This window comes from Odontesthes bonariensis, chromosome 4, assembly GCF_027942865.1.
Source record: "Odontesthes bonariensis isolate fOdoBon6 chromosome 4, fOdoBon6.hap1, whole genome shotgun sequence".
In the NCBI taxonomy this organism is placed as follows: domain Eukaryota; kingdom Metazoa; phylum Chordata; class Actinopteri; order Atheriniformes; family Atherinopsidae; genus Odontesthes; species Odontesthes bonariensis.
The window spans coordinates 24647128-24659782 of record NC_134509.1 but is presented as its reverse complement, the minus strand read 5'-3'; the positions used below and the strand labels follow the sequence as shown (position 1 = coordinate 24659782).

General features: G+C 42.0%; 1 protein-coding gene across 1 annotated transcript; it reads left to right on the top strand.

Annotated features, from left to right (window-relative positions):
* The first annotated feature begins 1140 nt into the window (after nt 1-1140).
* On the top strand, nt 1141-12555 carry cp110 (centriolar coiled-coil protein 110). Its single transcript, XM_075463614.1, has 10 exons — nt 1141-1638; nt 1925-2050; nt 2998-5587; nt 5897-6024; nt 8002-8103; nt 8605-8721; nt 8851-8952; nt 9442-9558; nt 11274-11356; nt 11565-12555. The coding sequence occupies exons 1-10, from the start codon at nt 1501-1503 to the stop codon at nt 11722-11724; spliced, it is 3663 nt and encodes a 1220-aa protein (XP_075319729.1). The 5' UTR covers nt 1141-1500; the 3' UTR covers nt 11725-12555.
* The last annotated feature ends 100 nt before the right edge of the window (nt 12556-12655 follow it).

Here is a 12655-nt window from a genome sequence, read left to right as displayed (position 1 = left end):
AAGAATTGGCTAAGATCCTGAACAAAACAAAACAGAGAATAACAGCTGAATCCCTAAAACAGGAAGAAAGTCTCACTTAAATCATCTAAAACGGATACCAGAATGATAAAGATCATCCTGTTTTACCAACTGCTGAACAAAGGTTTCAAATCCAGGAAGGCAGGGCAGACAAAAGTCCTCCATAAATATATATACATATATATATACACATATATATATATTTACATAGGTATACATGTATATGTATTTACATCATTTTGTGTGTGTGAATATATATATATATATATTAAAAAGTCAACACTTTGTCTCTTTAAAAAACTAACTAAAACATACCTCTCACTGCTGTGTCTGTGTCCACTGAATACTTCCAGGTGTGTGAGAAGTCAAATGACAAAGCCATGGCAGTGGCTTTCCGGCAGGGGTGCATTCAAGATGCTGAATGTGACACATCAGCTTTTAAAATGGGTGTATTTGTTGAAAAAGGTTGTAAAAAGGACAACACTGGGTAATTGGATAAATTAATGATTGAATAAATAAGATAAAATATATTGTGTATTTTGAAAGTTTGTTGTTTGTCTCTTTTTTTCAAATGTCTTCTGTTTTGTAAAAGTGTTCCAGGTTTTCCTGAAAGGTTTTCTGGAGTGTTTTAGTGTTTCTCAACTGCTGTGATTTTTTCGTAGATTTTGTAGTGTTTTCTTAAATATCCATCCAGCCACCCATTGTTGTGTTTTTGATTAGTTTTTTAATGTTTTTGGTTTTATGTTGTGTTTTTTTTGTTTTTGTTTTTGTTTTTGTTGTTGTGTTTTTTGTTTTTGTTGTTGTGTTTGTGAATATGTCTGTGGTTTTGTTTTTCTGTTTTCTATTTTAAGACATTTTGTCACGTTTTTGGTATTGTTTTTTTTTTTGCTTTTTGTCAATGTGACTGGATTTTTTTGGTTTTATTTGTTTGTTTTTGATTTTGTTGTTGCGTTTTTGGGTTTTGTGAATATGCTTTGGGTTTTGTTGTCGTGTTTTTTGGTTTTGTGGCTACATTTTTGTTTTTTTTGTTGTGTTTTATGGATATGTTTTTCGTTTTTGTAGTTGTATACCTCTTGGACACCGTAGAATCCGTCTCTGACTCCAGTCCGGGGTTTGTGAGCCTCTCAGCGGTCTCCAACTGTCGCCGTCTGTTGCTCCGGGAGGAGAGGCGGGTAAAAAATGTAAACACTGATCCATCACGGTGGATACTTTTTGTTTAGTTGTTAGCCAGTCTTTATGTTGCTGCTTTCCGTATATAAAACTTTGAAAACTGCTCTACCTGTGCAGTTTCAGACTTTTAACATATTGTGACCACAGCAGTTTGGCATAAAGGCGAAACAAACTGTCGACAGCTACCGTTATGCTAGCTAAGTTAATTAGCCGCTAGCCAGTGTTACAACCTGAGAGCTAACGTTAGCAAATCTTAACTCGCTGCCCTGTAACTACCCAGCGTTACTTTTTACCGTGTGCACATGAAATGTAATGGAGGACTATGATAAGTTTGTGCAGCATCGCCTTTCCCAGCTGAGGAAAAGTAAGAGGGATGAGGAGGAACTCTGTAGACCTTCGTCTACATCCTCTCTCATCCGCTTCTATGGACGGCCCATCCTCCCTCCGCTGGTAAAAAAACAAAGTTTTATAACTGTCATCATATCTGAGCCTTTTAACAGACGTAAACACTATTTAAAGCCTTTGTGTTGAGTAGACACACGAACTGCACTGGTAGTGTTCATGAAATGCAGCTAAAATTCATTAAATATCGTTTTACATAAACAAGGGATATGTGAGCTGTTGCTTGAACATAACTGAATATAAAGATGGGAGCAGAAACTTACAATGAAAGCATCACTTCTCTCAGCCCTGTGACTCATTTAAGGCAACCCATGTTTGGTTTCTGTTATTTCAGCTCTCAGAGAAACAGAAAGCTGAGATGCGGCGACACAGAGATGAAGTACAGAAAGCTGTGGGCCACAGAAAGTCGAAAGAAGATCCCCGAATGACCTACGTACAAACTATCCTGCACAGCATTCAGGTAATGTTGTCAGCTATCAAGTTATCAAACCTAAAATTAGGCAAAAGTTGTGTTCTGTTTCTGAAAGCCTGTTTGAGTCTGTGTTAAAAAGAGTGCTTTTACACCTTGTTTTAAAGAAGTATAGACATCTTCAGATGGTATTTTCTCAAGCCCTTTTCACACTGAACGTGACAGGTGTGAATTACTCTCCTGATGCTTTTCTGCAACATTTTGTAGAGGCATTATGATCAGGTCAAACCTGGTCACTTTCAACAGCACAAGTGTGAACTGAACTGCTGCAGTCGACATTCATGGACAGATAAACACAGTAATGACTTCATAAACGCACTATTCAAACTATGTTTTGCACAGCTACGGGGACATTAAATGTTGTTTTGAGAGGACTCTGAGTCTATCAGTATATTTATACTATATTTTACTAGTGGGCTGTCATATCTTGTGTCAGTGGCAAATATAACTCGAGCACTGTGGTTCTTTAAGCCACTTTTTCAGGCATGTCTGAGTGAATCTGGGAGGAACATAAAGGTTAAAGTGATCGGTGTCTGAATGCTGTCGTCTTAACAGATGTTGTGTGAAAGTGTTTTTTACTCGTACAGCACATGTCAAAATCAAGATAAAAATGTTTTAAATGAAAAGGAAAGTGCAGAAATAAATATTTTTAACTGTCTACTGTGGAGGACAGGTTGTCTTTAATACTCAAGATCAGATTGTTTTATTACATATATAATGTGTCGGGTGGCAAATCGCTGACTTTGCTTTACACAGACTTTAAAACTCAAGTCTTAATGAGGAATTGAGAGGGTAATATAGTTCAAGAATTGAATAATTAAGTTAAAATAGGTTGTGTATAGCTTTGTGGAGTTTTGAAATGTCTCACCTGGTTTTAATGACATATAAAAAGACATTTTCTCTTATGTCATGACTTTTTTATGGCCGTGATTTTGCAGCTGAGGAAGACGCCAACACTCGAGCAGTTGCTTCAAGAGTCGGAGATCAAGGCAGATTCTTCGCATCAGCACGACGCCAGCAGCAGATCGGCAGGTCACGGTGACGTTTTCGATGGAACAAAAGAAAATCCTTCACCAACACCTGAAAGGAAACTGAATAATGGTGCATCTCTTCCTCCCATGACCTCCACTACATACAGTGCCTTCTTTGCTTCTTATGTGTCACCTCAGCATAGTTACCATGAAGAATGCCTTATTGACCAACCTGACATCCAACAAGGATCACAGCCATGTTCCTTCAACGGTGCGAATCATCACGCATTGTCCTCAGGTTATGTGACCTATGAGAATGTTGAAAACACCACCGCAGTCTCTGGAGAGAGTGACTCAGGAGGCGAGAGCCACTGTGTTGGTCCCTCTGAGGAGGCTTATGCCGTGGATAGCTTTTTCCTTCACAGCATCTCAAATGCAATCGCCAAGATGCCAGATATTATTAACCACCCTCCCATTGATGGAGAGGAATTGGAAAGGAGTGGACTGGAGTCATCTTTTTGTAATAACCTAATGGGAGTAAAAGACATTTGCCATATCTCATTTCAGGATGATTCAGTGATATGTGACCACGCATCAGCAGAAACATCTCTGCACAGGATGCAGCATGAGGATAAGAGTCCTTTTACGGCCATCCTTGACCCTGCCAACCATGAAAATGCAGACAGAAATGAGGGATCAGTTAACTTTTTAGACAATCCAGAGTTATCACAGATATTAAGCACTCCGCACTGTCTGATAACAGAACTGCATGTTCAGCAAAGTCGCAGTGAACCAGAACCAGTTGACATCCAGATCGACAAAGCAGACACAAAGACATCAGAGGAGCTTTATCCTCTGAGCCTCCAGGCCTTGTTGAAGAAATCTCAGGAGTATCGACGGCGCCAGCGGATATTTAGGAACCGAGCCAAAAACAGTAAAATCCAAGAGAGAACCCAAGAACAGCCAAGAGGACAGACGGAGGAGCAGAGCCTCTCTGATAAGGAGAATGACGAATTCCCGTACAAGGGCACTGTGACTGCGGCAGGGAAGAAAACTAAAGAGAGGAGCGGCACTTTTGTCCCATCACTGGAAACGTCGCCACAGAAATCCTTGGAGAATGAGGGGGTGACTGAGAGTGAGGTCACATGGAAAAAGACCAACCTCAAAACTGAAAGCACACATGTACCAGCAGATGAAAATACCAAGAAAGGGACAAGTGCTGAAGAAGAAACAACCTTAAAAAATAATACGCTGAACAGTTCTCAAGAGTTCACAACAAAGCCTAAACAAATCAGTGCCTTCATCCAGCAACAGCCCATGTCACCAGAAATCTCTCTTGTCCACGATGCCTTTAACAGGACCACCTCCCTTACAGGTTTTTATAAAGGAGAAGGGAAATATCGCACCGTTCCAACCCCTAACTTCTGTCGGAGTCCTGTTCACTGCAAAAGCAAAGGTAGTCTCAAAGATGGACAGGCGGCTGAAGGGGCAGAGACCTCAGGAGGAAAACTTGTTGTCAGTCGTCACGTTACTGAAGATGAGGTCAAAGAAGTTAACCTCAGACATCAAAACAGTCTCACATCTCCTTCAGCTGTGAATCTCATGGTTGAGGGGGATGTTACAAGTGTATTAGCCAAAAGTTCACAGCACATAGATCGACTCGAGTCAAACCTGTCCAGCCTTAAGGTGCTGATCTCAGATCTGGAGTCCACAGTTAAAGAAAACTTAGATAATCACTGCCAGCCTGACAGCAACATGCAAAGTGTGTCAAGTTTCAAAGGCATCAAGCACCCTGAGCAAACCGAAAAGGACCTGTCCACTCAGCGTGGTCAGAATGATTTCTTCAACTGTGGGGAGGACAAGCAAGGGGGTGATGTGGAGTCCAGGGAAAGGCTGAGAAGACAGCCACTCATCAATGTAGAAAACATTCATGAAGATTCAGGGTCTGAACCAAGCGTCAGTGACGGAGAGGATGTCCTCTCAGATCAGGAGAAGGAAGCTGACAGGCTGAAATTAAATGAGACCAAACAGGTGAAAACCTCAGCTCCAGAGGAAGAAAAAGGAAAGGAAGGCTTAGCTAAGCGTTATGCTCAAAGTGGAAGCTGCAGAAAGCATCAGCTTCCGGTAAAAAACATCCTGTCTGTCGCACAGCAGATGCTCATCCCCAACATATTCAGAAATATGCCATCTGAAAGCATGGCTCATTCGGACTTGTCAGTACTTTCAGATACAAGTAAGCATCCTGTGGAAAGACGGAGGGACATGAGCGTTGAAGGTCAGCGCTCTATCCAATCACCATCTCTTAATCAGTCGTATGATGTGGACACGCCATCTGGTCTTTGGCTCCTGGACGGGTCTGAATCTGGCCTGGGCTCACAAAGTAATCTTTGTCAGGAGAAACATCTGACTCCAGAGAGCGAGGGGGGGGATCAGGGAGGAAAATTAAAGGTCAAAAGGAGGCTGCTCATGCATGTGATGGAGGAGATGCAGGAAAGGAATGAAGATGTGATCAAAGGTGCAGACTCCGTGGTCAGACCAAACTCCAGCACACCAAGAGGTAAGAGCAGGACAGCGAAAGGGCCAAATATAAGCTGCACAGACGTGAGGGTATGCAGGGTAACAGGTTCTTCTTAGATTTCTCTCTCATACAGAAAAATATGTTTAAAATAACATTATTGAATATTACAGATCAGATTCTGTTTCCTCTTTCAAGTAAGACACTGTACGATGCCTATTTAAGTTCTATTTGTGCTCATTCGCTGTAAGACAAGCCTTCAAAATTTCTGCATTCCTCTGCTGAAAGAACCTTGTTCTACCAACAGCTAATTTTCACTTGACTGCATATTACTATGTTTATTTTCCTCAGCTGCTGTGCGTTGGTATGAAGGCCATGACAGCCAGAGGGACAAACAAGAGCAGCTGAAACAGGCCCATGCTGCTCAGGTCAGAGCCCTGCAAGACGAGCACAGGAAACAGCAGGAGGAGCTGCTACAGGTGAGACTCTGGGATGGAGTTTTGGTAATATTTTGTGAACAATTAAATGTTATTAGGATTACAGATCTGAAACTGACAAAGAAAATCTGGATATATATGTGGGAGACCAAAATAAGTGGGTGGCAGGTGTTTAATGCTTTATCTGACAGTACTGCTGTGATCTTAATCTCTGTTGGCTGCGTGCAAATTAATCTGGTATATTTTAGGTATGCACTGCAGCTCATTTGTTCTCTATTGACCATAAGGATGCATAACAGCTGTCATATCAGCGATGGAAAGTTTTGTGGACGCAAACGAAGAAATCTGATATGGCATCAGATTTTTGGTAAATTTTATCAGTGAAACGTCTTGAGACATCGAGGTAAAAAAAACAAAAAAAAAACAGACTAAAACAACCAAAATCTCTAAAAGAGGAAGTACTGCTATAGCTTACGGATGGAGTTAGAAGGTCTTACAAGACAACATGTACAGCGAGAATAAAATCATTTCTTATCGGTATTTATACACCTGTCAGGAAATGTTATTAGCTTTGTTAGACTTTGATAAACAATGTTGCAAAGCAAGAATATGAAAAGCAACACTTAACTTCCCACTCAGTTGTGGTCACAGGCTGCTGAACATAGGCGCTCTTATTTTGAGTCAGTTCTGTTGCCAGAAATCAGTGTTTGATGAAACGAAATGATACGAATCCTGTCTCTGTGATCAGACACAGGATCTAAAAGCTTTGTTCTGGAGTTATTTGAATAAAAACATGGCTTCATTTACCTTTTAAGTCTCATTTTTGACCTGCTAATAGGTTTATTCTTGCTTTGCTCGTGAGTGTCATGAATAGGGTTTGAATAACCAGAAGAAGCAAACATTTACTCTGAGACTAGCTAATGTAAAAACAGTCATTGATAATCCTTCCTTCCCATTGGTCTGCTTCTTACATTAGATTGCATCACTTATTGCTGTACAGATCTTGCACGACGTAATTCCAGCACGGCAGCCATAATTCACACTGCCAAGGTTTTTTACCTCACCCAAAGTCACCTTTGAGAATATCTGTGCCCATCTTTTCAAAATGAGAATAGGCTGCGAGAGTTTCTAACTGATTCACGGAGCAATGGCTTAATTCTGACCCCAAATGTTTCTTTGAGGACATTTGAAAGTGCACACGCACGTTGTCGCCACACCTGTTAGAGTGTGCACCTGGGTCGTGGGCAGACTACAGACATCTGTTCATTACAAGAGACCTTCAAACTCTCCCCCCAGCTGGAAAAAAAAGGGGATTCTACCATAAATGTTTCATTAGATCCCTAAAAGGCGAGCTGGCACGGTCGCCTGCTTCTTTGCGTGTGTGTCCGTGCACATGCAAGGCTTCAAGGACGCCTGCTGTTCTCTGGCAGCCAGTTCATGATTCTTCAGCTTGTGTCTGTATTTGTTCTTGGCCGGTGTCCTCGCCCTGCTTAATCACCGACTCTGTTTAATTTACGTATCCTTTACAACAATGCAGTTAGAATAAGCTGCCTAATAAAAACGTCTCCTTTTGACCCGCCTCTGTCCTTCCATCACTTGTGATGTGATGAGAGCGAGCTGGCTGGGCTCTGTGGCGGAGGGAGGAGGGGAATGATGGAATCGACACAGAAAAGGAAAGGATAATTTGTTTAATTCATGAGTGTCTGTGGTAAAATGCCAGATTGTCCCGCTGAGTACCACCACTAATGAGTCCCTCCCTTTTTTTCTCTCTCTCTGTCTCCCCCATCCCTCTCTTTGTTGTGTCTCATAACTCTGTTTTCACTCACTTCCTGAATCAATTTCCCGTTTCGTCCCTCTGCCCCATCCCTCCCAATCTTTCTCTCTACCCTCAATTTATTTCTTACTCCTGCTTCATTTGCTGTCCTCTCCAATTAAATATTTCCCATCCTCGTCTGCTCCCAAATGTACGCACCTGTGCCGGCACACACACACCTCTAAACCCTTTCTCCCGTCTCTCAGGCGTTGGCAGCACGTTACAGTCTCCTCCAGAACATGTCCTTCCCTTGCTCCATGTCGAGCTCTCGTCTCGGGGAGACGTTGACCTTCTCCGCCCTCTCTCTGGTATTTCCATATTTGTTCAGTAATCAGTGACACACACACACAGAAAAAATCCTGCCCTGCTTTCCCTTTTATCTGCATGATTTTTAAAAACAACCAGTTGGCCGACTCGCTCGTTGAAAGGATGCTTCCTCTTTGTTTTAATCCTAATCAGGATCAATCATGTGTTATTGTCTTCTGATATATTTACCAGCACAGCAGCTCAGCTCCAGTTAGACTTAATTTGTTGAACAAGCATGTCCCTTTAATGCAGCGGCTCTTGAATCAACAAGTGAGTGACAGCACATCCGCAGCTTATTGTTCTGTTTATTACTTCCTATCTTAATGATGAGCTGTGAGTCCACTTGCTGTGATGCTCTAAACAGATGCCGACAAAGGACCTTGAGAAGCTGGGAGGGAAATTAATTGGTTGTCATTGATGGAATTAGAATTCTCCTCTCCCTTCCCCTCTGGTCTTCATTATTCACCCCGCTCATCTACTGTTCTCCCCCTCCTCTTCGTCAGCCCCTCAGCCCTCTCTCACAGCGCTACCGCCCCCTGCTGGCAGCAGCCGTGAGGGGCTTTCTGACTCGCAGGCTGCTGAGGACCGAGAGAGTTGCACAGCTGGTGCGCACCATCAGGGTGAGTGAAAAAAAGTGACAAAAGTGTCACGCCTGTCTTTAGTAGCACGCTGTCTTTTTTTGGTAAAATGAGCGCCTACTGTCTGTTTGCGGATTACAGATGTGAGTGTGTGTGTGTTTGCACTTGTAGGACACACAGCAGTTGCTGCAGGCCCTCCAGCAGCAGAGTGTTGGCAAAGGAGAGTTCTGCATCAGACAGGATGACTTTTTGCAGGAGAGAGTCGCTCTGCAGGTATGTAAAAAGTTCCAGCTCTGTACCTGAGGACGGTTGGAAAGATGGCTGCTGCAATTCTGAGTTGGCATTTTGGTCTTTTTATAGTAAAATAAACAGCTGGAACTGTTCATAATATCAGAATCAGAAAACTTTATTGATCCCGGAGGAAACTGCTCAAGCTGCAACTGCAGAGCTAGACATCCACATGAAGGATAACGTAAAAAGCAAATGGCAATGAAAATAAGTCTGTTAAGTGAATTCAGCTCTACTTGCATGTACGATGATCTATCACAGAGAAAGTTTGAAGCAGCGGAATGTTTTTAACGTTTCCTCACACAGTCCACAGCTCCGCGGTGTCGGACATACTTGGATTATTAGCTTCATTCTCATTCATTCAATGCTGGGGCCTTCCATCCTCTTCTTCAGCAACCCTGTGGAACATTCTGTAGATGCTGCAACCATCCCTTCACCCTCTCTGCCTAAAGTCGCTGTTGTTTTCCCCTCCAGCTGCGCGCTGCACGTTACGAGGTTTACGACGTATTCTTCGGCCTGTCAGCCAGAGAGCGGATGCAGCTGATCAGCTGGGACAGAGAGCTGACCAGGGAGAGAGAACTCAGACGACAGGTAATCTTCTCAAAGGAACGTTTTACGGCCAACCACAGTGAAAACATGGTTACTCACAACATCACAATTGAAAACATAAACCTAAAAACAGCACCTTCTGTCTGTTTTTAGCAACCTACCAGCAGAAGGAATAAAAGAATTAGAATAACGTTTTGTTTTATTCATAATAGCTTCACACTGAGGCCATAAAAACAAGAACATGGTCAGATTGACTCATAATTCCTCTTTTTTGGACCGCTTGTATCTTCCAATGTGAACACAGCTTCTTTAACTGGACTACAATCATCATTAAATTCTTTGTCGACTCTGTAAGTTGAGAGTCAAAAGCTGTTCTCAGATACTCACAATTTGGACTCCCTCACCGTGTATGATGCTGAGTTTTGGTTGATCAATGTTTTTCAAAAAATAAAATCCAGTTAGTTAGCATAAGATAAGAAGCTAACCTCTCAATCAAAACAAGAGGCTGCATCTTATTAAGTGTATGTGGGTAGGGCTGCACAATATATCGAATTTTAATCACGATAACGATATTGGCTTCCCGCGATCAAATTCTCATGATCGAGCGATATTTAAAATGGGTCATTCCGTCCATAGAACGCTCCATATTAAAGGTGTTTTCAAAGATCCTCCGCTTTAACCCTCTCTGGTGTTTTTTTTAAAGCCACTCTAGCGCTCCGTAAACCACTGTCTGATCACATGCCTCCATGAGCCAATCAGAGTTGCTCCCTGCACCGCGCAGTTTAGTTTCTAAATGTAGACACTAGTTACAGAGGACAAAGTAACGTCGCGAACATACCACAACAGGTAGCAGTCGGTCTTATAAGTTATAAACAATCTTAAAGAATATTACAACTTAGAGAAAACAAAAAATGTCTAACGTGGCAGAGGGCGAGGCCGAGGAGCTTGTTCCGAGAACCGGATCGTCATCCATTGTGTGGAAGCATTTTGGGTTCAAGGCGAGTGACACAACACAAGAAAAGGTGATATGCAAAGAGTGCCGTACGGTTGTGTTGGCGCCACAAAGCAACACAACGAAACCTCTTTAGCCACTTGAAAACACGCCATAAAGTTCAATACGGTGAATGTATGAGGACCAAGAAATGCGTTGCAAAGACTAATCATCCCACAACATCAACTCAGGCATCCATTGAAGCAAGCCTCTTTAGCGCATCACCATACCCAACCACCACCCAAAGACACCGTGAAATAACGAATGCAGTCGCATTTCATTTGGCCAAAAATAAGAGGACCTATTTTATTTTGTTGCACATATTTGTACATTACCAGGAATGTAGCACAATATGGATGTGAAAGCAGTTATAATAAGCCTATGTGACAATAAAATTTGTTTTGGTTAAAATCAACAAATAATCGTGATAATTAATCGTGATATCAATATTGCTCAAAATAATCGTGATAATCATTTTGGCCATTGTCGTGCAGCCCTACCTGTGGGGGTAAAATGTGATGAGCCAGGCACAGAGCAGGCTGTGTCGTCACTTCATGTGAGCCAAAACCAGACGTTACACAGACTTTTGATAAAATTGTGCTTCAGTTGTTGTGATTTATGTTTATGTTTATGAATTTTGGCAGAGGCTTTTATCCAAAGCGACTTACGCTGGTTACGTTTACATTTATATGTATGTTTTTGCCATTATGTTGTGTCCTTAACGTGTATTTAGTGTGTCTTTACGTGTGTGCATGTGTTTGTTTAGAATGGACATACCGACTGTCCCAGAGGGAAAAGTTCTCTGTCGGCCGCAACACGAAAATCACTGGAGAGGAAGAGAAGAACGATGTGAGTTTGGACTTCATCGGTTCTGTTCTCTGTTTTCTTTACAGCCGTGATTATTCAACACGAGCAACTTATGTTAAGTTATGTTACACTGTTTTAGAAGGTATCATTCGGGTTCATTTTTTAATGAGCTGCACCACATGAACAAAGGCTTTATTTCTTAAGAAAAGTGCTTTCTCAGCTTTTAAAACCCATCTCTTCTTCCCTCCAGGATTCAGAAAAAGGCCACAGAGAGGCACGGGGGAGTGATGGCGAGGACCGGACAAAAGTCTGGATTTTCAGCCGAGAAACCGCAGGAAACAAAACGAGGACAGTTCAAAGCAAATCCTCAGAGAGTCCCCAAGAGCGCTTGCTCCTCTAGACCCCGATGACACTTTCCTAATTGGCCCCAGTGAGGACTCCTAACAAGGCCTCTAGTGAACTGCATAAATAGTATATAACTAATTTCCCACTTCTAAAATCTGAATTTGACACCAGCAGATGCCCGTTGCTGACCAACAGCTGGTCACAGCTCTTCCACAGTAATACTGGCTGTAATACAAATTATTTATCAGGTCTGCTTTTTGCATTTTTTACCATGTTCAGTGTTCTCGTATTTGATACGTTTTAGGGGAATGAAGTTGAGTTGACAAGTTATCAAACCCCACTTCAACATAGTTTGGTGTTTCACAGCAGAATAATCATGGGTTTGATAGATAAAGTTTAAGAAAACACTTAATTACATCAAAGGCCGGCTCATTGTCAGGGCTAACTTGGATTTGTGATAAGAGGTTCACCTCACATTTGCCTTTCCTCCTTTACTGAGTCCAAATATCTATAAGAGGACTCTAAAATGTAAATGCCTGACTCCACAGGTGCAGTTAATAACATCATTACAGTTATTTATTGCACCTGCGCTGAAAAAGGTTAACCAGTTCCTCCATGTGTTAAGTGCCTGCCACCAAAAACTGATAATCTTTACATGTATTTGCCCATGTTGACCACCTTTATTGTGATATTTAGTCTTTTTTTCCTCCACTATCCAGCTCCAGATGTTTGGAAATGTGTGTTACTCCTTATTGTTGCCTTAAAACTTTCCACTGTTATGGAACTGCAGCCAAAACACGTGTAAACCTTAGCTTTTTTTTAATCATAGAGATTCCTGACTTTTTTACGTGTTATTTATAAGTGTGTTGCTGATAATAAAGATTTGGTTTTGCTGAGTTTTTGGTGTTTAAGTTTACGCGGCGGAGGGGAAGATATCTACAGACTCCCAGCAGCAGGGGGCGCTGCGGGTGGTTTCCTCGGTTTTCGGGAAACATC

What these genes read in the sequence shown, in the direction of transcription:
- cp110 (XM_075463614.1), top strand. Translation starts at nt 1,501, where the DNA reads ATGGAGGACTATGATAAGTTTGTGCAGCATCGCCTTTCCCAGCTGAGG. An exon ending in AGCAGGAGGAGCTGCTACAG is followed by an intron (nt 6,025 to 8,001) that starts GTGAGACTCTGG and finishes CCCGTCTCTCAG; the next exon opens with GCGTTGGCAGCACGTTACAG. An exon ending in AGAGAGAACTCAGACGACAG is followed by an intron (nt 9,559 to 11,273) that starts GTAATCTTCTCA and finishes GTGTTTGTTTAG; the next exon opens with AATGGACATACCGACTGTCC.